This window comes from Acanthaster planci, linkage group LG06 (assembly GCF_054643075.1).
Source record: "Acanthaster planci isolate LZ-2023a linkage group LG06, COTS_SCS, whole genome shotgun sequence".
NCBI classification, from domain to species: domain Eukaryota; kingdom Metazoa; phylum Echinodermata; class Asteroidea; order Valvatida; family Acanthasteridae; genus Acanthaster; species Acanthaster planci.
The window spans coordinates 12,889,271-12,916,778 of NC_141782.1; the positions used below are offsets into that span (position 1 = coordinate 12,889,271).

The 27,508-nt window shown below is 41.2% G+C and overlaps 1 protein-coding gene across 2 annotated transcripts; it reads left to right on the plus strand.

Moving 5' to 3' along the window:
• On the plus strand, positions 1-27,094 carry LOC110974836 (uncharacterized). 2 transcript variants are annotated; one of them, XM_087138427.1, is made up of 6 exons: positions 1-302; positions 18,688-18,766; positions 21,471-21,634; positions 22,987-23,177; positions 24,021-24,208; positions 24,349-27,094. In XM_087138427.1, exons 1-6 carry the CDS (start codon positions 177-179, stop codon positions 24,402-24,404), a joined length of 804 nt encoding a protein of 267 aa, XP_086994553.1. In that variant the 5' UTR covers positions 1-176; the 3' UTR covers positions 24,405-27,094. The 2 variants fall into 2 exon arrangements, with proteins under 2 accessions (XP_086994553.1, XP_022082430.2); XM_022226738.2 differs by lacking the exon at positions 1-302 and adding an exon at positions 8,801-9,269.
• The last annotated feature ends 414 nt before the right edge of the window (positions 27,095-27,508 follow it).

The window sequence follows — 27,508 nt, forward strand, 5'->3', positions numbered from 1 at the left end:
GTCTGACAGCTAATGACTTCACGGTTCATTGGTATGCTCGTATAATTATATGAAATGAAATGGTATACTACAGAGTGAAGGCAACACACTAAAGACCAACCCTTTAGATCACAATATGATAAAGAATATCTGAAGGCTTGGCACAATTCAACAAAACTTCTCAACATCATGAGGAAATGTACTATGGGCTGATTCTGACAAGAGTTCTTTCAAACCGAAGGAGTTACAATTGTTTAATTCTGAAGGAGCTGACACCGAGGACGTTCGAAGGTGACTCACAAGAACTGGAAGTTGGGTACGGGGTAAGTTACCATGGGAGAATCGAAATCTCCAGGTTTTCAAAAACACTGCTACAACCTTTCTTGGGGGAGAGGTGAGTGTTGTTTCATGGATGAAAAATATGGTAGTCGTTTGAGGAAAACAATTTAGCCCTCTGAACCTAAGACCTGAATCCTCTGGGTGCAGATGCACCAATCCCTGCCGCTTTGCGCCAGTAAAATGCATGGACTAGAGTAGGCGAAGTGTGAGGTCTTCGATGACGGCCCCGACAAACACTGTAAAGCTGCTCCAGCAGTCTGAAATAAACAACAGTGACACAACTTAAAGCAAGGGTTACCGGGCGTCTGAGTCGTTCTGAAGCGATATTTCATGACCTTTTGCCGAAAGCAAACTCAGTGAAATCAAGTTGATAGTCGATTGATTACACACAAATCTTAGTCCATGAAGTGAATTGCATGTACAGAAGAAGTAACAAAATAATACTGTTAATCTGAATTTCTGTTGTTTTTTTTACAAACAAGGCAATTGGAAGACATAAAATACCAAGAAATCAAACCCAAAAAACCGAACTGAACGTCGTGCATTTTTTCTGCCTGAACGTCGCCCCTTCCGTCGTCCGTCGCGTCGTGCTGTCGTGCGTCGCGTCATACGTCGTGTCGTGCATCGCGTCGCCTGAAGCACAACGCTACGCTCGACACGACGCACGACGCGACGCGTTGTGTGCTGTCGCCCTTTACTTCATGGTGTTTATAGAGGGCGCCTTTACTGTTTTCTTTCATTTCCTTCCCCCGGCCCGTGCTTGCACAGTACATGCCACAGGTACCAGGCCTTGATTCTGTTGTTCTTTTTCGTGGATTCTTTCTAACTTTGTGTTTTCATTCAGAGTGAGTTGTTGAAGAAAACTCTTTTCTTTTTTTCAGGAAGAGCTTCGAGACTAATCAGCAATGTCTTCAGGAATTATATATAATATTAATGTCAGCCGCAACAATGTGTTAGCTTTTCCTGATCTAATTCTGATTTTTCTGATAATTACTGTTAATCCATTCTGAGATACAATACATCAATCATAATTACATGCTTGCAAAAAAGTAACATGCAGATCTCATGAGAAATTAAGCGCGAGGCCCAACAGAGAGCACGAAAAAAAAAACCGTCACAATGGTGGTAGGATCTATAGTGTTTAATTAAGAAAGCAGGACCAATATCATCGTAAGTGTGGTGCTGATGAAGTTAACGAGGAAGACTATACTGAAGGAAGACTGAATATTCTGAGGGTAATAATATAGAGCAGGCTGGGTAGTAACTACCTAAATCCACGGTCAAACCTGTGGTCGTACAATTGTACACAAATTGTCTGGAGGAGTTGGAGAACTACTTGGAAACCGCTGGCATGGACCACAGAGAAATATTTATAAGGTTACAAATCTGCCACAAATGGGAACTTCATCAACAGTCTTAAAAAAAAATTGGACGGACATTCGAACAAGGATCAGCCGGGTGAATTAAAAAGTGACGAATTCTGGGCTTACACTTATTATGTGAGAGCACCTACATACGCGGATTTTCTTCTTGCTCGTTTTCATTTTTTTTCGATAAAATATGACAAAAACTAAATCTTTTGATGAATGGATGAAACAACCCCCCCCCAAAAAAATCAACGCCTGCGGCTCAGGGCATGTATTTTGCAAGCGCGATGGATGGAAATGAGAGAAAACAAAAGAAATCATTGGCTGGGAGTGACGAATTCTGAGCTTGCGGTTTCCGCTTATTTTGAGAGAGCAGTTCCTACAAATTTTGATTTTCTTTTGCTCTTTTATTATTTTTTCAATAAAATATAACAGAAATCCCAATTAATGAATCGATGAGATAAAAAACAATGAAAAATCAACACTAAAGAGCGAGTTGCATGTACTTTTCAAGAAAGGTGGACGGAAATGAAAGAAAACAGTAAAGGCGCCCTCTATAAACACCATGAAGTAAAGGGCGACAGCACACGACGAGTCGCGTCGTGTGGTTTGTCGCGTCGTGCTTCAGGCGACACGATGCACGACACGACGCGATGAGCGACGGAAGGGGCGATTTTTAGGCAGAAAAAATGCAACAAGGAAAGGACCTATAAGACAGCACGACGCGACGGGCGAGGTGTTTGTACAAACGATCGAATGGCAAGAAGGCGACGGTTCGACCCGACGGCACGATGCAAGGGAGCCATCGTGCCGTCACGTCGTCTGGTTGCGTCGCCTGGGGGGAGGCAGGAGAGAGAGAAATGTTTGTCGTAAATAGTACACCATAATACACAAACTCTGGCGAAGAGAGTTCACAACCTTAACAAGACCCGTTTTTCTGGATACTGTTTATTCAATAGACTGATCCATTAAGCCCCGCCCAATTATTTTGTGACGTATCACAGCTCTGATTTCATGTCTGACATGCGTGCACTAAGGGCGGATCCGTATTGCGATCAGTGATCTGTCGTTGGCTCACTGACACCAAAACTTGCCTCGTGGATAGAGCGAACCAGCGACGCGATCATTGATCGAAATTCAGATCCGTGTGACCCTGGAGTCCGACATGGCGTGTTTGATCTGCGAGGCCGGAACCTGTAGTGTGGCATTGGAGAAGAGCACGTGCTGAGTGCTCACGGCCGTAGCGGGCGGGTGTTACTGGATCGGTCCGCCGTGTGGGGATGAGATTTTGATCTCCAATATTTCCTTCGTTATCAGTTAACAATACAAATGAATATTATTTTCTAAAACAACGGTTGAATTGTGGTTTACGTAAGGGCACTATGTCCTTTGCAACAGAGGCTCCTTTGGTACCAGCTGCGCACCGCTGGTTCATGAACGAAAGGGAAACGCCAGCGTTGTAGTCGCGTCGCTACCAACAAAATGCATGCTTTCCTGACCAACGCTGCTATGTTCAAAAGATGAGGGGGTGCTTCTGCTCGAGGCAGATAGCCGTGTTGCCCTATTTGCATGTCATCCGTCGTGATCAAATGTCTATAGCCGAAATGTGTTGTAATCGGCAGGAGTTTTCCTCTCCAGCCACACACGCGCGATCTCCTGCACGCTCTTCATTCGCGCCCATTTTCACGGTACAAAAATCACATGCTGTACCTGGTTTGTTCCTGGCCGGGATGTAATTATTTGGATTTAATCAGTGTAAACCGGTTTGCATGGTTGCCAGCGCCGTGGTAGTTAGTGGTGTTTTCCTGATGACATTTCCTTGGTCGTTGATGGTCAATCATGTTGATTGTTTACGAGCCACGCCTGCGGACACAACTCACTGCTGAGAATTCTAATTTACACAAAACATTTAAGAAAGGCTTTTTACTTCTCATGCATGAACTTAACAAGAACAGTTGCCTAGTCGAGAAGGATCCAAAATTTTGGCAGCTGGGTCGGGCTCTCGGCTTGTGTTCTCAGTGCGGGGAAGGAGATGCAAGTTACTTTAAAACTGGTCACAGGTAGCGTTGGGGTTTGGGAATCTTTTTTCTGAAACGATAACTGTCATTTTTATTTCTTCCGTAAAATATTCCTTCAACTCAGAAGGTGCTAGTACCGTACCTTGGGTGGTTACAAGTCCCTACAAAGGGCAATGTGTCCCCTTGGTAATTTAAAAACACAGCAAAAACTGATGAGTTTGTGATGAATCGCCAAGACAGTGAAACCAGAATGGCCCAGGGAGGGGTGGATGGCCCAGGTATTCCCCTTTCAACACCATTGCTAAATCTATGCTGGGACCCCAGACCTGTACTTTAGCTTCAACGTGGACTGACGAACGTGTGCAAACAATTCAATTGAGTGAACGCCAACGCGCCTTCGGTGCGCCTAAACACATTTTGTTAGTGATAAATAGACACAAAAACCGTAATTAATAGGTTAAAGGAGAATTTAGATTGGTTTAATCTAGAGTTTCTTTAAGAAAAAGGAGTTTACCTCACTCGAATGCATCACTATCTCACTCTAACCCTCCAGAAAATGGGACGGTCAAAACCGAGCAGAACTGTGCAACATAGGGCACCTTTTCGAGCTCCGTGGCAATTGCGAGAAATTCGATCTAACGTTTTTCCAAAAACAACTCACACGCCCAAAATGAAAGGGTATAGTTACCACATTTGTTGATTTGTAAAGTATTAATGGTCTGCACAGACGGTGTGTGGACTGCTTTTGATCGACGTACACGTGACAAACTATAACTGTGCGGTCGATCGTGCACCTTCGGTCGCACAATGACTTTGGTGACTTCACTGTACGATAAAGTGTTGTTAATTCATGGGGCCCTATGGAGGGACATAAATATTCACGACTAAATTTGAATATTTTTGCGATGTCTTGAATTTTTCGCGACTAGTCGTGAATAATTTTGCGACGTCATGAAATTTTCACGACTAGTCGTGAAAAATTTTTGCGACGTTGTGAATATTTTCACAAGCTCGTGCATTTGTCAGCACTAATCGCTAATATTTTTCCAGTAGCTTGGAATGTAATTGGCGCTTTTACAAGACGGCGGGAAGTTGCACTCTGCAGCAAATACATGATGTAGGACCACTGGTCCAAGAAACGTACTCTGTCGTTGATCCATTCTCTATGGTCGTTTGTAATAAGTCGCTTATCATGTCAGACGCTTGAAGCTAACACAAGCCCAGTTCGGCTCCCAGTTGAATGATGATGACTTTTACTCTGGAAACTAAACGACGTTGTGTGTTGCTGGGGCAAAAATCAACCCCATCAAGTCACTGGAGACATAATTCGCCACAAACTTTGCGAATGGTCGTGAATTATAGTTGCAAATAAAATGTACGACGTTCCAAAAATATTCTTGACTAAACCTGAATAAATTCACGACGTGAATATTCACAATTAGTCGGAAGTAAATTTATGACGTTCAAAAAATATTCACGACTAGTCGTGAATATTTACGTCCTTTCAGGGCCACCCATGTTATGCTATTCGACAAATTCTCAGCGCAAATTATTGAAGAAGGAGACACAAACGTGAAGGTTAAGTTGCCGACCACAAACACTACTCGAAGCCGTGGAAATGTGCACTTTTGGAGGGCCATAATTGATCTGCAGATAGACCTATCCAGCACCACGCCAAGGACGGGTCGGCGGTATAGCTACCTTCACCGGTCCCTTCATGGGTTGGTTACTCGGTAGGGGTCGCCGGACCGTCGTGTCCCCAACTCAAGCTATTTGTTTTAGTCTACCACGTTCGCTGTCTCTTCGATCACTGTATCAGCCATGCCTTCTCAACGTAGTTGCCCTACTGGGCTAGGTACTGATCCGTCCAATCCGCCTTTTAGGGGGCAACCAAGGTCATCCCTTCAAAGCAATGACGGTTCCTTCTCTTACATGGGGTGGACCTATAACATGTGGAGCCCGGGGCCGTAGAATCTAAGCCTCCCGCTAGCGGTTGGGCCTTCCTCCTCTTCCATGGGTCAATGCCTGTTCCTGCATTCTACATCCCCGCCCCTTCACGGGAGTGTTCTTCATTTTTCGGCCGTCCGCAGGTGTCGCTCAACAGCAACAGAATTTGAATTCCCCCCGCCGTTTCTACCTGGGTTGATGAGAGTGAGGCTATGGCCAATGCATCTGTCTGGTTTTACATCTGCGTCATTGCTATCTCAGAGTGCATGGGGCAGTTTGAAATTTCGTAATCCCCACTTGAAAGAGCTTGCTGTGTGCCTTTTTTGGATACAGTGATCTCATGACCAACAAGTTGCCGAATGATGAATTCAAAGAGGGGTTGAGTGGCTACATCGTGCCAGGGGAGCAAGAAATGTTTCTCTCTTCCCCGAGCTACCGGATGGTCTGTAGAGAGAGAGTTCAAGGCAACTCTTCTCTTGTGAGTATCGACAATAGAATTAAAGTTTCTCATAGCCAGTTGCTTCAGGCATCCCTGCCTTTTGTACGTACATGTACATAATTATTTTTATGACATCGTAGCTGACCCCCAGTGTCTCGCCGAGGTCCCCTGGGACGTGATCATGGATCACCCAGCCACAGGTCTTTTTAGGCTCAGCCAGTCAGTCATTTTACACTTTTGATGCAATAGTTGATAAAAAGTGTTACACTCTGAAGAATTCCCCTTCGTTAGGCGAGCTCTTTGGAGATTCACTCATAAAAGAACACGGTGAACACAGAGAAGGCAAGTAACACCATAGCTAAACCCACGGGTTCTAGCGTTTCATGGAGCTATCAAACACAAGGAGTCAGCACATACAGAGATCAAAAGGGTCAATGATGGCCACCGCAAGCCCTGCACGTGCTGCAAAGACAAAACAAATTCTGCGCCGCTTGCGGGCTACAAGGAATGCTCGGGTTTGCATTTGCAAAGGATCGTGGGTACCAGGCATGCGTGTCTGTAACACGTCGGCATGTTCAACATGGCCACCTTGAGACGGAAACCATCGTCATCGGAGACTTAAATTTCGATAATTTCAGCGATTTTTCTGATATTCCAATGACAATGAAAGTCTGGTTACGTCTTTACTTTTACGTCCACAGCTGTCTCGGCATAGAACCTCACCATGTTGTCAAATGCATTCCTGCAGCATGTTTCCACCTCCTTTTGACCGTAGGAACCATTTGGATTGCGACTTATGACATAAATATCACAGTTCATATTTAGGGTATTTGTTCTCTACCGACTTTTGCCAAATAACCACAGCTGATTAGGAATTGTCGAGCGCATCTGCAGGGATCACTCGCTGACTCCTGAGGACTACTGAAGAGAACTGTGCATCCTCTCCGTGCATCTTTTCCACGATTTATTTACTCCAGTATGCCGGAGCGAAACACGGCGAGTGTGTGGATTACCAGCTACCTGGCGGTGGCGATCACTGTGTACAAAGAATGTCTAGGGTCTTCAACACTGGGGCCAGTAACCACGCCTTGCCTATGGAGCCGACCGGAGCAGCTAATCGGAATACGGTCTGTGGGAACTTCGTTCTTACTCCTCGTGTTTAATAGCTCCATGGTTGCATTCACAAGGAAAAACAATCCAGCCCATATAAGGGTGCTGCAAGGTCCGCTAGGTTTCGGCTCCCTTCCCACCGCACTGGGCCGTGGAGACAGGCTTCCCGTTTAAACAGAATTTGGAGTTTCCGTTTAAACCTTTTTCAGATGGCTGTTTTTATTACTCGGGTTCAATCCGTTCAGAAAGGTATTATTTTTTAACAATAGGTGCAGAAAACGCTTTGTAAGGGTGTTATCTCAATTGAACCTCCAGTGCAAGGGCAGTTTTCATCTTCACTTTTTACGGTACCCAAGAAGTCAGGGGATCTCTGTCTATTCATAGGCCTAAATCTTCGTCTTCTGAACAAGTTCATCACCTATCACCACTTCAAGATGAAATACATCACTCAAATGAAAGATCTGTTGTCACCCATGGACAAGATGACGTCAATAGATCTAAAGGACGCTCATTTCACGGTTCCCATCAATGTAGCCCACAGCAAGTTTCTTCATGTTCACGTTTCTCGCGGCGGGGTGTCATCTGTCAGTTTTCGTGCCTCCTTTTGGTCTATACTGTGCTCCACTAGTTTCCACCCAAATCCTGAAGCCAGTAGCGGCAACTTTGCGAGAAGGGACGTCAGATGCGAGTTTTACCTGGACGACATTTTTAATCCTGGATGCATCGTGCCACTTTTGGTGTTTGGACAACACACATCTGGCAGTAAGTGTACTTCAAATCGGGGTTTAGTGTTGAACAAGGCCAAGTCACAGCTAATCCCGTCTCAGAATATTCCATTTCTGGGGTTCCTGATGGCAGATTAGACAGAGATGCCAGGAAAACATACACAAACTTACTCGTCAACGTCAAGATATGTTGAGAATGAAAGGTGCGACCGTTCGCAAACTGTCGAGGTTCTTCAAATATTAGACAGAATTATGTCTTCTAGGGCAATGCCCTTCCTCCTCTTGTTCTAATTTCCAAGTGTCTTCAAAAAATTCACGAGGTAAAAGCAACCGTGGTCCTCGTTGCCCCCGTTTGGTCTACCCAAGCGTGGCATCCAAAGCTTCTAAGTATAGGCATCACTAAGCTTCTTACCCAGGAGAAAGGATATTCATGCAGCACAGTCATCGGAAATTCATCCACTGTACCCAAGCAGTTTATTATACATGCACTGTACACATGTCAAACATATTAAATTTTTGTAATTATAGTTACGCCCCTGCCTCATTGGCTTTGTTGGTTTTAGTAATTTGAGACTCTGATCATAACAAAGGTTTTCTTTTCAACTTTGTTGGCGTGTATCTCAGTTAACCTGCTATGGCGTTACCACGGGGGAGTACCACCCAATTCTTCAGTTACTCGATGCGATGGTTCCCAGACTACCACGTTTAAATATGTTTGTGCAAGTTTGAGCATTTTCAATTACGCCGGACCTCTGACGCACAATAACCACGGTCCATTGCCGAAGGATAATAAATCCTGCATGAGGTGAGGAAAAAGGAGCAATTTGAAAGCTGAGGTAATAACGTTCTTCGCCATAGGTACTCTGGCAACGAGTAGCATCGATCAAGAGCCATTATGAACCCTTCATATTCGAACAATTGAAACTGTGGGCAGAAGTGGCTATAACGACGTCGCTGGCACTGTCGCCATTCGCCTTGGACGATGACAGCGCGCACTTCTTCAGCATTGTTAGCTGCCAGGATGGCGTGGCCCACAATTTCCAGTGCAGTCGGTGCCTTGCTCTTTGTCTATGCTTTACTAGTAGGGTTCGCGGCTTGGGCAGGGGCCGCCCTGACGCCTTGGTGCAGTGTGGTAGACACCGCCCTGGTGGGTTGGAATGTCTCCTCGATCCATACCAGGACGCATAAGCTGTGCCATGTTGCTTGCCTGGAATCAGCCAATTGCTCTTCGGCCAACTACTGGTGGCAGAGCAAAGTCTGCGAGTTGAACACCTTGTCGCACCTGAGCGTGTCCGAAAGTCACCTGGTCAAGGCGTCGGGGTCCATCTATACCTTCACAGAACAGGTAACATGTTGTTTTCTTGATCACCTTAAAAATGAGTCCATGATTATTTATCTTCTATCTTTTATTAAAAAAAGAGAGATAACTTTAATTTAATTTTACCCGCCAGACATCCCCGAGCTTTGGTACGTTTTTTAGAGTGGTATGTTGCGCATGTTTTAAACATTTTAAAGAAATGTGCACATATTGCTCTCCCTATACGGGCAATTTTCAATTCAGGCTGCCTTCAAATCATATGCTTTGTTAAACCACCCAATAAAAACAAACGGGCTTTTACTTAAGTAAGGTAGTGTGAAATAAAGATGAAAAAAATAATTGTCTGGCCTTCTCCGGTGTTCAAACAAGAGCTGATATCGTATCATTCATGTTAGAGGTCGGGAAGAGGGCGAAGCCGCCTCAGCTGTACGAATAAAAGGCTGTGTAGATTTCATCGTCAGTTTACTTTCTGTAATATTGTTAAGACGCATTTTGTTATCACACCAAGCCTTTTGAAGGTTTTCAGCTGGTGCATTGCGGTCATTTTGACACCAATTTAATGTAAATCGGATTAAGCGTTCTTCCCAATTATCAATTTCTCTAGGACAGGTTGATCAAAAATGTCAACTTCCCCCACTGCTAGGTTTAATTCTCAATTAAAGGGCCAGATCCCATGAAAGTGCGTACATGTAATATGAATGGCAACAACAAGAAAACACGTTGTTGGATTAACTTCAACGTCAGTAAATACATGTATACGAACGATTGGAGTCATTACATTGTGTTGATGGAAGTAGACAGATTTGGTTATAAAGGGGAATGAAAGCTTCCATACTAGCAACATTGCTTAATTAAAGGGACCATGAGATACAACTATTTTACCACAAGCCTCAACACTGCACCTTTGTGTTTCAAGTAACCTTATTTTCAATTTCAGTTTTGCTATGTTAATATTTTCTGGGAGCCTTTTTGGTTAATGCTAATACAAATTTGCATATTCATGTGATTGAATGAATATATAATCAACAGTGAATTCATCTAATAAAGGTACCAAACCTCGATGTGTGATTGACTTGTGCAAAAAAACTGCTAGAATTATTTGTCTGTTTTGCCGTATTCAATAAGTGAGCGATAAACCTTTTTCTTAGAAATGTTTTCAATATAATTATGGAGTTTACATTTGAACCTGGAAACAAAAACTGTGTCTTCCCTGATTTAAATCACAACACCATCGCTCTCACTTGTTCAGAAAACCTTCGATCATTTCTAATGTTTTGAAACGTGCACTTTTCAATTTACCCAACCTCCAAAAGATTTCATTTTTTCATACTTTGAAGAAGAGTAGGCCTACAAATATGCACAAAGAGTGGGTCAGGCTTTTAACATTTTAACAGCCTTGTTTTACACAGACGAGCGGGAAGTCAAGGCGATGACGGTATTAGTGTTGTGTTTCACGCACTGACCTCACGTACAGCTTGGCTATAGGCCCGGACCATTTTAAACACGGCTGTGCAACGCTTGCGTACAGCAGGCAAAGTATCAAAGGAGAAAACGTGAATATAACACTGGATTGCATAACACTTCCAGCCGTAGCATTGCAAGACATCGATACATAACAGTGATGCCATGCGCGCGAAGCTGCAATCAAATAAGGTCTAATCCTCGAGGAGGGAGTGCTTGAAGTCATATGTCATTAGTTTGTCTATCAGTTTACCTACATCTGTTAAGTATTGTAACAAAATATATTTAAGGAGAAAATACGTTAAAATAATAATTATCAGGCCTTTTAATAGATTTAACGTATCGTTCGAAGTATTTTAAAATGTAGTAGCTTGATACAACAATTAGCACTAGAAGGCTGTTATTTTGCTTGGAACACTTGTAAGGTTATGACTCTCTTGCCAGTGTACACCCTTTGAATCGTAGAATTCTATTTTTAAATCAATTAAAACAATAAATGTAAATATTACATCATTTGAATGAATGCAAATTTAATTCATACCCTAAAGTGCTTGGAATATACATGTATGCCACCTTTTACTAAGTCTCACATGTACTGGTTCTTAGCTGTTCACAAATTCTTTTCCTTTCATGAACACCATTCGTTTTTCATTCGTCCCTTCAAGATGCATGTAATTCGTATAATATGGAATATCGATTCTTTAAATAACAATTAAGACACTTCTATTCACCGTCTAAAAACTAATTTGACATTAAGGTAACAATACCTTCCCAAAACCATTGAGGAAACATTGATATCAAGGATTAAACATGCATTCTGGATGCATGCTGTCTGTTGTTCCCAACAAGTAAAATATTAAATAGATGACCAAAGAAAATCATTTAGTAATTAAATTATGATAGGACATCTGCATCCTTCCGCGATTTCGTTTACTTTTAATATTATAAGTCAGAATATAACCTTTCATAAAGTATAATACTCAAGCTACTTTATCCTATGCAATCTCAGAAATGTGTATACTAAATTTTAAAGAAGTTACCTTATTAAAACAAGATTTCATTTTCCGTTGGGTTTCATGTTTCGTGAAATGAAAAAGTTGATATCCTAAACCGTATTATCAAAAATGTAGAAAAGTTATAAATATTATTGTAGTACCTTCATAAAGATATAAAATAAGGAATCCCGGACAGTAAAATTTCATAAATATCCCAGCTTGGGTCGGTATATTTTCCAAGTATAGATGCAGTTTCATGTAGGTTTTCCCGGCCGAATTAGTTAAAACAGCGTCCAAATTCATGAAAGTGCATTTACATTCAGTTTCAGTTTCAGATTCAGTTTAGTAACAGTATCATTCAATTCCACGATGCACAAGCGTCAATCAATTTCGCCCTGGGTGACTGGGAGGTGGATTTTTACCCAAATTTTACTGTCATATCTGTCAATGGGCACTCATATTCGCAATGTTAGCTTTTCAAAGTATACATACCCTAAGTATTGGAGAAAAGATAGAGTTTCTGTATAATTATGATACGTGTACGGTTCCAGAGACATCTTGATCGCTGGCGATATTTGCCCTGGATCTTTATTATCCCCAACCTTTTCATTTAACGTATACTTGTATACTTTTGTTCTGTTAAATGCTTATGGGGATAATACCTTTTTTGAAGTAAAAAATTTCGGATTACATAAAACCAATTTTGTTCTTTCTTTTTCTAAATCTTAAAGCAGGAAAAATACAAATTACAAGATTATTGCTGAAAAGATTGAGTATGTGGTCATTGTTTTAACAATCATTTAACCAGATAAGAAGAATTTGTTCATTTCTTTTTCTCGTTTTAAGCAGAAATAAATACGTACATTGTAGACAAGAGGTTCTCCCATCAAGGTGATATTAGTGTACTGAGAGAGATTTTTTTTCTGCGAGTGAAACCCCTCATCTTCATGATGGAATTTGAATAAGTTAGTCAAGCATAAAATATTTCAAATTTGTAAATTAGACTTCGATGAAAAACATAGCACGGATGTCAGAAATGCTTGCCTTTTCACGAAATCGCATGCCTATTACGAGTACCACAGAGTGACCGTGCGAATTTGACTTCTGTTCTTGGGGTTTTCTAAACTGAATAGCGACTCAAACTTTACTGTTTAACAGGAATTTGCAATCGCGTGCTCATGGAGTTGAATGATTATTTTGGCCGATTGAATGTTGATCTGGATTGTCAATCTATTTTGTGCTAAACTGAATGAGTCTGACGTTAATTGGAGCGCCAATTTAAAAAGTTGGGCGGGAAAACCTATACCATTCTTAGATAGTTTCTAGATTTGTAAATGACGGTGATAGTTGTGATCAAATAAGTCAAAAACACACCAAAGTTGTCTTTAAATGTGCAACTACATCCCCCAAAAGAACGAAGCAATAACAGTGAACCACTTTCTAGAAATATGCACCATAGTTTTATGAATATTTGGTTATAAACGTAAACGGCAGTAGAGACTTGTGGATTCAAAATAACGGCCCCAATCACGCGTGTTCGAAGGATTACTCTGAAAATAAAACTAATTCGTTTCATTTCGGATGGCACGGCAGACGAAAATCTGATCGAATCTCTGTATTTTTATTTTCTTTTAAATGAAAAATAAAGAAAACTAGCTCGTCAAACAGAACGAGTAAACTGTGACGTACGAGCAACGCGTGTTACGCGGTCGAGAGTTTCCTCGAGAAAAATAGAGAACAATCCGTAACACGCATGGAACTGAGTTTGTGCACTGGAGGCGCTCGAAGTCGTCCCTGTTTAAATTGTCCGTGAGCTTGATAATATGATAGTAGCTGGTTTTACTGTCTTGTTCGGTATGGCCAAAATTACCGTACCGTTTAACCTAAAGAACTACACCCATGGGCGTCAATGAGTCGTATGAATGAAAAATAGCAAATGCTATGAAGTTCAAGCAAAAGCAAAATCATTTACTGAGAAGTAAAAGCATTCCGAATAAGCAAATGCTGGAATTAGTAGGAATAAAATGTTTCTTTTACTATTCAGCAACTACTAGTATAAATAGTAGCAAATGCTTTATGCTTGAGGCCGACTACACAGCTGGGTAGTTTTGTACAATAAGGTTTCCGTTGCCTGCACGTACATGTACACACGCACATAGTACAATACGGTACTGTATCTTGAGACCTCAGCATGACAGATAAGCACGATGGCAGTAATTTTTGATGAAAAAAATTTCTCTGCTTCGAAAATGGCTGTAAAAGCAAATGCTACTTTTTATTCATGCGACCCATTTCAGTTCAGCATTTAGGAGTCTTTGTTTGTGTTTTAAGAAGAAGGATGACCTAAACTACTCAAAATTGCAAGATTTACTTCTGAAATCAAGGAGAGATTTGCAACGACTTTCTAGGAGCTACATTCCATTACTTTATTTTTCTGCAGTTGTCTTAAAAAATTCCCAGCATGGCCTGCAAATGAAAGGTTAAGACGCCGAGAATGTGCATACGGACTGAGGTATCCAGTCGTTGTTAGTATAACATTGACACCCTTGCCGCTTTAATCCGGTTCGTACGTGTGAAGTCATTTCAGTTTAAACCACCCCCACTGCACACGTGCACTGCACATAGGGTTACACGCAATGATCGCCGTTTATGTGGAACCATGGAACCGGAAGTTAACGCGCAACTTCTGCCATCGTCCAATGGGAGCCTGCAAATCGTGGCGCGTCCGTCTTTGTGACAAATTCACTTACAAACCGGATAGACTGTACAATTATAATCTTCAGCATTACCGTCTGCCTGCTGAGGAGCAACAAATGCATCCCCTTAAACTTCATAAAGCCCATTAAAAGCGCGGAAAATGCTTGCAGTGTATTTGCGTAGCAATTGCGTAAAGATATTGCATAATTATTTATAGGAAACTCGAGTGAACAAGTGTACTAAAAATTGAAAACCTACAATGTAATCTAATGTTCTTATCTTTATCCCCAAAGTTTACCACTCCATTATTCAGTAATACCATCAGAAAGAATGCAAACCAGGCCCGTAGGCTGGGAACGAACCCCCCCCCCCCGCTCGTCTCCGAGTTCTGCTTGTTGGTGGTCTTTTGTGTGTGTGTGTGTACTGAATATTTTAAATATACTGTAATGTTCTGCATACGAGCCACGGTTTATAGGTTGATTCTCAAGCTCAAAGTAACCATACATGCATATAATAATACATGCATATTAACGAATCAATCTCTAGTCATATGTACCGTCAGGAAGTTCCGGCAAATATCCACATTTCAGGTATTTCAAAGGGATTGGGTTTGAAATCAATGTATAAAGTCAATATTGAAAACTACATTGTACAAGTCTTACATGCAACCTTTGGTTCGAGACAGACATGCAACTTTTCAATGTTGTTTTCCAAAGCATATTGTGATAGCCCAGGCAACGGGCCTGCAGACTGAGGTAACTTTATCGCTCCATTCGTGCAAATTAACTTGAAGGGAACCGCGAAGCACTAGCATGATGTCACATGTGGAGGTTGCCTTTGGGAGCAGTGTCTTGAAGTGCAACACAATAGAGCACTTTGACAACAGGGTCACACTACAGATGGAGTTTTATTCAAAACCGACCTTGTTAACGCTCACTTACAAGACACAATGATCTTTTGTGCGATCAGTGGTGGAGCATGCTCACTTGCAAATGACCGTTATATTGAACGAACGAACAAACAAAAACACACAAGCAGCTAGCTAATGAAAGCGCATACTCTGTTCGCAAAATTTTTAACATGAAGGTGTACACAAACCTGGCATTTTAATTTAATACGCAGATGTGCGGTTCAAGAATGCTGCAAACTGTGATCTTCTCTGCAACTGTTTATATCGACGGAGGACAAACCACGCGACAACAAAGAGCAGGGACCACTCTGTGCAGAAACCTGGAGCATGTTTTAAAAGATATTACGCCAAGACGGCGCGTTCTGGCCAATAATTGATTGGTCTCGTTAGGTACCACAGACTGAGTGGCATTGTTGGGCGCTGTTCCGCTCCACCCTTAATTCTTTTTGCTGAAAGCTAGTTTTATATTAGGTTCTGCCTGACGATATGTAAATATATACCAATATTGCCTACTTCTAGTGGTGTGTGAAATGAATCATGCATCTAAACAGAATGGATAAATCACATAGGGAGGCTATAGTTTACCTACACCACGAGTTAAGCCAGTCTTTTCTTTCTAACACCTCTCCCAGAGATTCTGCTTAATTTAAGCGATAATTGTTACAGATAAATGTATACTTTTATTTGAGTACAAAATTCGTTGAAAATTCACTAGCTCTTTTCTAAAAATCTTTTCAGGAAATAATTGAACAAAGCTTCGTGGCGCTTGCGCTTGGGACAACAGCTATTTGTGCAAACTAATTTCTTTTGCTAGGTCACAAGCACAGTTTTTGGCAAGCCAACCAGTTGTTTCTTTAACAATATCGCAGGCCAAGAGTGCAAACCACAAGATTCATTCACAAAGTATTGGAAACTCTTACTAAATGTTCAATGACGTTCAATGACGAAACAGTCCAAACTTCGTCTTTATGGTGTTCTTGTTCTTGTAAAAAAAATGGCGGTCAAACATGAAATTGGAAATCGACGAATGTGTATAAAAGGTCAAGTTCAAATCTGACATTTTGAGTGCTGATTTGACGAAGCTTCCACTCAGAGCCATTTTTGCTCAGATAAAAAGAAAAGCTTCGAGTAGGCTACATTTAAAAAAACTTCAGAAGTGACTGCTTCTGTATCAACGAGGAAAAAATTGAAAGGACGTATTAATGACCTTTATCCACCCGTCGAGTTGTCAATGCACATTTATTCCTTTGGCGTGATGGATTTCAGCCTTACGTAACGAAAAGCCTCCTGCTTTCTACGAGACAGAGAGGCTGCATTCTTGCAAAGTAACGGAGCGGTGGAAAGCATAGCGTGACGTCCCGGTTTAGGAAAAGCTCTCTTTCGGAGTTCTAAAATGCTCCATGCCATTGTCTCAAATAAAATGAAATCAAGAAAATCTTTTCAGATTTATAAGCCCATACAACCCAAAGCTTTCTTTGTGGCTATGTAAGGAATGTTCTGTTTCATTGCCGAATACATGTTATTCATTCTGTACCGGTCTTGGCTCGGGTTATTTTGGATAAAGTCACAGCCGGGGGCGGAGGCGGGGGATTCCACTTCCATGAACACGGCCTTCCCATGGTTGATTTTGAAAAGAAGAAAGGAGAAAAACCCCAGTATGCATACAAAAACACTTCTTAGCTGCAAATATGTGAAGTTTCAACTCAATTTGACATACCGTTTTGTCAGTTACGCTCATTTGAAATTGAAGGCCACGCACGTGCCAGCCTGCTTGCAACAAGAAATGAAGACCAAGGAAAAGTGGGGAAATTTGGCAAACATGTATCAGTGAAAATACAGCACTGCGCGAGAGCTTTACGTTGGATTTTTAAAACCTTGCTGTCAAAATGATTGCAAAGTGTTACTAATAAACCCCTAAGGGCTTGCTGGTGAAAAATGCAATGCAGCGATATCGGGAAAAATATTGAAGGGATTTTAAGGTTAACATCATGTATTATTTGAACGAAAATCAATAGCGCTTTTGTTGCCACATTGCATGGCACGGGAGGCGTTTCAACGGAACTCAAGGCCGGGAAAATAACATTCACTGGTGGTACCAAAGTTTTGTCGATGGGGAGAGGGGTATTAGAAAGGAATTCCACTTCAAGATGGTTCATTATGCACAAGACCCTTCCCCAGTTGCAAGCATCACAGGGGACTGGGATTTACAGCTATATCATAACTATTGTAGTTTAAGATGTAGGTGTACTATATATTGTATCTTCGTTTTGCAGAAAGCAAAAAAAAAAAGAGAGAAAACAAAAACATCAAAAAAAAAAGAAAGGAAAAAGAAAACAACAACAACAACAACAACAAACAATACCAAACAGCAACTCCAAGGGGGCTTAAGCCCCCCCAGCCCTTTCTTCCGGTGCTGTGTCACTATTATTGGCCATATCCTATGAGAGTGATTTCGAAGGACATACAAGTCTTGTTGCCATTGATTTGGTCAGAAACGAACGAACGAAAGAATTCAATCAATTAATCAAGCAATCAACCAACCAACCGACCGATCGATCGATCGATCGATCAATCAATCAACCAATCAATCAATCAATCAATCGATCAATCATTTTCTTGATTCTTGGCTTTGTCCACACCTTTGCCCTGGGCTTCCATTGAAGTCCCTATCCCTATCTTTGTATGGTGTTCTAAAGCGGGTAGGCAAGCGTCGTGTGTGTGAGTTTGAACGTCGCGTTTGTGAGTTCAAACGCCGTGTTTGTGAACTGTAAACGTCGTGTGTGAATTGTAAACGTCGTGTGTGTTCGAAAGTCGTGTTTTGAGTTTGAACGTCGTGTTTGAGAGTAGTCAGGGCCAATTTCAAGCTGTTAAGCACAAAATTTGCTTAGCACGGTATTGTCTTGCTCAGGAAAAACAGGTTATCAGCCAAACATTTTATGATTTTTATGATAATTATATGACAACCAACCATCAGCTGAACAGCAGTCACAAGCAACATGCAACACATGAACATTTTGGTTGGTAATCCTGTTTTTATCAAGGGAAAAGAAATCATGCAAATGATCCATGAAATCGGCCCCGACCACTCACAAACACGACGTTCAAACTCACACATACCACGTTCGAACTCACACACGACGTTTGTCTGTCCGCTTTAATACAGTTGTGTTCCGAGGTGAGCGACGATGCCAACGCTGGAGTCAAAGCCAGAAAGGACAGATGTCTTCAAGCTCTACAAAGGATATAACATGTTGTCGGATATTTACTCTAACCATTTATTAACTATTAACCTCTGACCATTAATTTAAAGTACAGATGTCTTTTTATTCGCTCGTGAGCATTACTGCAATTAATTTTATAGAATTACTGTACATTCTTACAGATGACTGGATGCACGTTTACTTCAAGCCTGAGTAGCCATGACAACGGACACAAACCTTCTTACCTAGACGGTACACGAGGTAGGCATTAGTGTTATATTGTGAAATTGTACTTGCTTCAGCTCTTCCAGTGACACAAGCAAAACAATATCTCGCAGATAATGTCAAATGTTGGATCAGCCTGGGGTATCTTATTCCTCTACAAGTGCCAAATCGGTCTTGGCTAACGAACATGCAAATGCACCGTGCTCCACTTGTTCACACTCTCCTTGAAATAATTCAGTTTATCAGCTTCCCAGTCAATGCCGTTTCCAAACCTCAGCCTCGTCACCAGCTGCCCAAAATGTTCATTGTACATGAAACTCGGTGAAAACCCTTCGCACTTTGACGAACTAATGAAACCGCTTACATGGGGTCTGAAACTAAGTTCCAAAATGATCGTAGGCAAAGATCTGTTATGTGTATCATACCCCTAATGTGGAACAGAAGCACCTTAAAAGCATATTATTCACTTGTGGCTTGATCCCTTAAACACGTCTTTGAAGTTTAGTTTACAGTTACTTACCACTTTTATTTAGACTGACATGAATTTAGTCTAAAGGTTTTATCCAGCCATAATCGATTTTTACCTCAAAGACAGCCCAGCATAAAAACATGAATATGTTACATTAACGTGACAAGGCTTTTGCCTATAGAACGGTGGATTATAATTAACGACAACGTAAATTGGTGATTAACAAGCAACTCATACGCGGAGGACATACGCCTACCAATTTTAATATTTAGTATGGGTGTTGCGGGAGCGCTTCCCCCCACAAAATGAAAAGTAATTAAAGAAAAATGAAAGAAATTAATGACTAAAAAGAGATGAAAGTGGATGACAATTACAAATAAGACCCAGTACATCGTAATCAGAAACAAGTCGATGAGGCTGTTTTACGTAATGGCCGAATAAAGTGGGGATGTGGATAAATGTTGAAAAAATCGATGTGGTGGTTTCCGAGTCTTTCAGAATGACTTGACATGTGAAATCAAAAGAAAAAACAATGGCAATTTACAGCGAAGTAACGCACCTGCGGTGGTCGTTTATCTTGTGCAGTGGGCGTGGTTTAAGCTGAAGCTGCACCACACTTACGAACCGGATACTGCATGTACTGTGTCGACTCTGCGGGCGCGCGAAGAAGTTCAACAGAGAGCCTCGGTTTCGATGCGGATATGCGCAGAAAGCGCTAATGTGAAATCCATATTTGGTGATATTTTGTTCAACCAAACAGGATAACATGATGCCATGATGCTATGTTCCATTGTCTGCGATCTATAGGCAAATCCAGTGACCACGGTAACCATAGGCCTATCACCGGTCGTTTTCAGTGGCCGCCGCCAATGGGATTTCAACATTGCGTCAACGGGCCTATTTGTTTCACAAGGATCTAGATCTCGACCAGCGATCCTAACGCTGGTTTGCACCATCCATAAGGCGGGATTTTCTGGAATAAGTGAACTATCACTAACCGAGATTCAGATCCGGGTGAAAAACGGGCGCAACAGTTCCTTGGGACCACTGTTCTGCGAACGGGAGAGAGTCGCTCTCGTACAAAATCCAACGCCATGCTTACTGCCATGAAAGGGGCTCTCAGCATGTCCAATGAAACGTCGCTGGGTTCGTCTATGGTCAACTTCGACATGACGTGAAATTAAATTGCATATAATGTCGAGTGATATAATAATCAGAAACAGTGTCAGGATATTGGGCGCATACAAAAGATATTCATGGACATTACCAATTAATTACGCTGGAGTACCCTCAAGCCCAAAGAATCCTCCTTTACTTCTACACGGTGCGTTTCCTCAAAATTTAGTGACATGTCAAGGTTGTGGGTGACGTGCGAAGATAGCTGATACGCCGCTGATACGTGTCTCGTCATGCACAAAACGATTCTGCTGTTGATTCATATGGAAACAACCTACCGAGCAAGGAATGCACAATGAAATTAATCAAGCTATGATTATTGTTACGTGTCTCACTAACAGTGTATAATCGTGTGACGTGAGCTTGTGTGTATTTTAATATTGCTGATGAACCAGTGGAGAAAAAAATGCTTCAAATTTACCGATGAAGGGTTGCAGGGGCGCATTCTTTCGCCGGAAATAAAAAAAATGCTAGCAGAAACCAATGAAGAATGAGCAAAACTTTTAAAAGATGATGGGGAATTTTTGTGGGCAGGGAAACGCAAGATAGCTTTATTCATTTTGGGTCACTATTAATGGGGTCAACATTGAATTAATGATGCTTTTGAAATGTTTACGTATTTATTGTTATTTTGAAATACTTCACGCGAACTAAAATGTTTTCAATTTCTGTTAATCTTTGAAATAACACTCCGTTCAAAGGAAGTGCTAACTTCGCGGTCTGAGGTTGTGCACATAGTAGCCGATCACAGTTTTAAGGTTGTGGGGACCACGGGATAAGCTAACAAAATTGCTCAGGGTAGGTAGGTCAAGTTACACTTGTGACCTATTATCTTTTTAAAACCTGATCAAACCTTATTCAAATTTACTGAACAGTGTAAAAGTGTTATTTTCGACAATGTTTTGATTTATTAGCCTCGGATCCTTTCAAATTTGAATTCACATGGTACAGTCACCTTTTGATTTTTTCAGGTGACATTCCAACGTCGTATCGTTGTAATTGCCATTTGACATTTTGGGATTTATAATTTGTCGGCTTAAAAATAATTGGGAGTTTTATAATACATGTAATAATTATTAAAATCTTCCTGTGCAGATCCCGATTGGCAACTGGTATTTAAAGGTGTTGCGGGAACTGGAGCCAAACTGTACGATATGTGGACCAGCGAGAGCTGGGACCCCAGCGTGGAGATCAGTGGGAGTTGTCGGGATAATGACCTTCACCGAGTTTGGCGCAACAAGCAGTTACATGTCAGACGGGTAGGTTCGGGGAATTAGTGCGCCCTCACCAGTGCAATGAGAAGGGATAAGCCGACACCAGCATGTCATCACTAACGAGCGCTTTGCGCTCGCGCAAAGACCCAATTTGTTGCGTTACACACCCGTAGGGGATTGACAAATTATAACTCTCTTTGGTGATGAGTAAGCTCTAGGCTAAACGCCGCGCTACTCCCGTGCCGAACTTAATTAAATGAGCGTGGTTATTCGCCTCGAGCAGAAGCACCCCCCTTATCAGTAAGAAAAAAGCCATGTCGGGAGTGTTCATTTTGTTAGCAGCGATGCGACCACAACGCATGTATTTCTACGTTTTTCATGAACCAGTAAGGTTCAGTTCTGACTAAAGGATTCCCCTTGCTAAGAAAATAACGCCCTTTCTTTGCCCAGCTCGAGGCCCATAGTGCAGAAATAGGCGCGTTAGTTGCGATAGAGGCTGACCTCAATAGGGCAGCGTCTTGCCAGTGGTATTCGGAACAACGATAGCGCGACATAAACTCTCGAGTTACAGGGCTTGCCGTGAAGAATGCAATTTGCCTGAATTGGTACTGGCAGCACAAAGAATAGTCTATAGGCTGAGAAACTACAACGGAAATACTGACTTTTCTGTACCAGCAACACTGCCGAAACATTCTGCCAACTTGGAAACCATCATTGACACAAAAGAAACTTAAGCTTTAATAGATTCCTTTCAAGTCAGTTTATATTTTTCAATTATAATTTTGCCTTAAGACTAATGAGTGTTCATTACGTGAATGCACCATGCACACTCTCAGGGCAAAATTAAGGTGTTTTTAAGACCAAGTCAAGAATACACAGGAGACGATTTGAGGTTCCATGTTTGTATGAAGATGAAGGGAGATCACAAGAGAACAACAGCTTTTGTTGAAGAGCACTGACCAGAGTTGCTGACGCGAGTCTTGGACTCGAGTCGGACTCGAGTCGCTATTTTTGTGACCTGTGACTGGACTTGTAAATACCAGCTTTGACTTGACTTGGACTTGCAAAAAATGACTTGTGACTTGACTTGGACTTGCAAAAAATGACTTGTTACCAACCCAAGTCAGACGCTACTCGACCGGCCCCTTTATTTTTATAAGTTGCAACTTCATAAGTTGGCGCCTGGTTCTTTTTGCTGATTACAGTTGGACAAAATAATGTGCAGCTTGAATATAAGTCTCTTGGAGAAAGAGACTTGTGACTTGACTTGTATTTTGACCAAATGACTTATGACTAGACTTGACTTGGCCTGTGACCAAATGACTTGTGACTTGGACTTGCAAAAAAATGATTTGCAGCCACCTCTGGCACATAATTATCTCTTCATTTTCACTCAGGTCAAGCTTTCCTTGCATAACAGCACAGGAAAGACAGCTGAGCTGGTATTCAATGGGATTGGGTCAGATATCAGGAACTGGTTTAGACAGGACAGACTCATATCGTCCCCTTGGGAAGATCTCAGCTCTGCCAGTGCTTCACGCGCTACACGCTCTGGTCGGTACTTCAGCATGGAAGGTCACGTTGAAGAGTTAGTAAGCCTACAGGTGTAATGGTGGCTGTGGAGATTTGTGGAATCATCGGGGCTGTTGCGGGTTTCTTGTTGATTGCCGTGGTTTGTGATTTTGTCGTTGCCACTGTGTTCATGAAGTGATGATTATGGATGTCGTCTTCATGTATTGACTGATACCCATATCAGTTGATCTTATTTCAAACATTATGCCCCCCTTTTAGGCAGGCGTTCCAGAGTCAAAAAGACCGAGTTAAAAGCTAATTTTGAATTAAGAACGCAAAAAGGTTCGACGTCTGAAACAATCGAGCGACCAGGCGTATTAGCAGGCGAAAGATCGAACCTTGGCGGGGCTTGGAACGACACCAGTGCGACTTGGTTTCAGACGTCGCTCTCTTAATGGGCCGAACCCCATGCCAATGTATGTATTAAGTTGGTTTGTCTGTAAGCAAAATTCAGTTGGGTCGACCTGAGTCACTCTCAATTCTATTTGGCTCGGCGCGACTCTAGAACGCCTATCTGAACGGGTGTTAGAGTCTGCCTCCTTAAATCCTGTGGTCTGACCATTTTGACTGGGAAACAGTAAAAATATTATAAGAATGTATGCTGATGGAGACCAAATGATAATTTGTGACCTGCTGAGGCGGAAAGGGCAAACCCAAGTAATCGCAGCCTGAAGTGAAAACATATACACAAAACAATCGTGTCAAAGTCATTTCAAAAACATATTTGGATAGCTTATGTATCAAAGAATCATCTAAGTATATTATTTCTGTAAAGTTCAATCAAGATGAGAAAAGGGGGGAATTCCAAATTGCTTTTATTTTGTTAATTTTGATTTCTCTTCTTCTTACATATAAAAAGGGATCGGCGATTTTACATTAACGCCAACTACCAGGGTTGTTCAGATGATGTAGGCTGGCTGGTTGTGACAGAGTCACAAATAAAGGCATTCTGTTCTTGGGAGGATCCTACAACACAATATCCCTACCCGATCATACTCTACAGCAGAGGGAACAACGCAGTGACGTGGAATAATGTACTGTCCAATGGTGAGAACGAGGAAATAGAACAATGTGCAGATTCCTGAATACATCATTTACATGTCAGTCTAATGGATGTATCGCGTATAATGTTCCCATATCGACCTGTAACACGGGGGTGGTTGATCTTTTTACTCTTTTCCCAACAGATGGAACGGTTGGAAGAGCGGACAGCATGACAATCCACATCAATATCGACGACTAATTCGGGAACCTGTCCTTTTTATAGTCCGTACAGGGGGGGGTCAACTGGGTGAAATTCTCCCCCACGGGAAGCGCCGGAAAACGCAAAGGTAGCAAAAGACGTAACTCCCCGTGGGTAACAAGCTTTGAAAGTTTTCGATGAAACACCAAAATGTTTTCTGATACATTTGAAAAGAGCATTTCAACAGCCATGCAAAATAGATGGTGCTATAGTAAAGCATTGGTGATGCACTGCAGATACGCGTGCGGTTTATTTAGTCTCATTGAAGAGCACTGTGCGATAGACGAGGCAAATCCAATAGTGTCACTGCTTATCAAAATCTCTACGGTGGGTTTGTATAAGAACACAAGTGTAAATGTAAATATCAGAGTAGCATGTAGTTAAAAAGTAGGTTTGTTGAAGTCAGCGAGGTTAGGTCAAAAAAAGCCTCCGGTTTCTGGTCACCGCGTGCATCGCCGTAGACCTGCGGCAAAATAAAGAATTTTTTTATTTTTTGCATAAAACGATTTCCAAAAGCCGCCAAACGTACTTGATCGGCAGGAATTCTGCTACCGCGTAATTTTAACGTGTTTTTGATGGGTGGGGTTGAGTACTATGTACGGTGAAGGAATCCCCATAGGCCTCCATACATTTCAATTGGGCACTCTAATCAGATGACGTCATTCGTGTCGAAATCAGTTGGCTGCAGTTTGATATTATGCGTGATTCTATGGATTGACATTGCGTTATGACAACCATACATGTATGTACGTTACTACTCATGCATTGTCACTTGCAAAGAACAAAGGTGGATTAAAGTGAGAGATTTTTATTTTTCTGAGATGAAATTTCCCCCAATATTTTATGTTCAGCTTGTTTCTCATAAGCTGAAACAGAAAACAATGTGCACAGTATATCATTTACCTCTTGGAAATTTTATTTTCATTTAGACTGTGGAGCTGAACTGTTTTCAATTATTTTTTTTCATAGGCTATTTGACGTGCAACTTAATTCTCCCAACTAAAGCAGAAAACAATGTGCAAAGAATGTCATATACAGCTACGTCATAAGAATTTCATTTAAAACCGGGAACTGAAGCTGAACATTTGCTTTTCACGATTTTTCAATTGTAGTTGTGCTACTGTATTTTAACAAGACTAGCTCAATCTTGCCAAGAATAGAAGCCTCCTGTTTGAGTGAGATTAATTAAACATATTTTATGGTTTTTTATTAATTCAAAGTTAATCCACACTTCTCACAGTAACAAGGCCATGCGCTCCAAAGCATACCGTATGTGCATTTACATCAGTTCTAAGGGGAAAAAAGGAGGAAAAAACCCGCGTCACCGCATCACTTTTGGACCAAGCCCATGACCAGAAACCGGAGTCTTTTTTGGCGTTATTACCGATTATCTATCGTGTTCAAGCTTTTTAATGTTTGATTTGGTCACAGATATCGAGTGTTTGTGAAAACACTGGTAGATTTCGTTCTTTTGAGGCAACAATAATGTTGTGGTATCTTTCATTTTCAAATGGGCGTGAACTTCAATTTAAGCACTCCCCTGCCCCAAAGATTTTGCTTTTGACAAATAACTATTTGTTTTTATTCTAAGAATCAAACATTGTGGAATATAGGCCTTCATCCTCAGGATAACATGAAATATTGAAAACGCTCAACCAATGATCGGCATCAGGGCTACACAAGTTAACAAGTTGCACATTAAACGTTGAATGTCTGGAATGGTGTTTGAACAACAGAAAAAAGACATTGTAATGAGATCTGCAGTCAGGAGTAGTATTTATCATAAAAGGGATTCCCACACTTCTGGAGCCTGAATTGAATTTCACCCAAAGTACTATTTTTTGAATGTAAATACTTTTCAATAAAAAAGGCAAACATACTCATTACTCAGTCTTGCCATTTGTAGTGGTTGAGTGTCATGTGAGTTTTTTTTTAGGTCTTTATCAACGACAAAAGTGCCTCATATCCCAATATAACTGTAGCTTATCAACCTCTCTCCCTTTTGCGTCCTATTTCATATGGGCAGCCAAACTCTTTAGAAATAATCACGCGTGATGGTGTCAGATATCATGTAAAAATACATTTGCTTAGTAACCTTAAAATAGGACCGTATTTTACATTTAGTAGTGGCATTAAATCATTTGGTGTTTTGGTATAGCTGCGTGATAATTTAGGGAATAGCTCTTTTTTTTGTACTGACGACCAGCCATAGTTTTACCAGTCAAATCAAGTTCGGGAATTAAATTAAGGTAGGAATATTTTATTTAGACTCGATATGTATGTGTTTTAAATAAAATGAGCAATATCAATTTAGAATGGAAAAATGTATATATAGAGCATGTGCATCTGAATTATTTGGCAACGATCGTTACAACTCGATTTTCAGCAAATTTGCTGAGACATATGGAAAGAATGAGGAATAAGGAAGCACCTACATGGTAGTTTACAGATCATGTACTTTAACAAAGTCTTCGGAAGGATGTTGAATTAACGTACAATATGTCAATCAGTGAAACGTTCTCATGGTTTTCACGGAAATGACAAGGGGCACAACGCAACCATTGCGCGGACAACAAGATGATCAGACAGAAGAGATTTGTACAGATAGAAGCTATGTCAGTATGCCAATTTAAAATAAAAGTGCCTTGGCTGATATTGCTATTAATATGCAAATAAAGACTGTGATAGTATGACACATGTCACGTCTTGTCATTAAAATTGCCTTGTCTCCTCATCTCTACACCAAAACTTCATCCCAACAAAGGGGACTATGCCTACTCTGTCATTATGATAGAGTAACTTATATTGACTGACAGTATACTGGCAACAAAATATAAGCCCTCACAATGTTGGGAGTAAGGTCTTAATAGTTAATGTGCTTTTTGTGAAATAAGATGAACTATTCCTAAAATACATGCACCGTTGAATGGAAGACAACAAACTCAAGGCAATATTGACGAGACTGCTTCTGAGTGGTTCTGAAGTATCACATGCTTTCTGATCAAAACCAAAGCCAACAAAATCAAAAACCAAGTCAACCGTTTTGCACGCAAATTTTAGGGAATTTGCATCAGACAATTTCATGGATAGCATCTAGCGTAGTG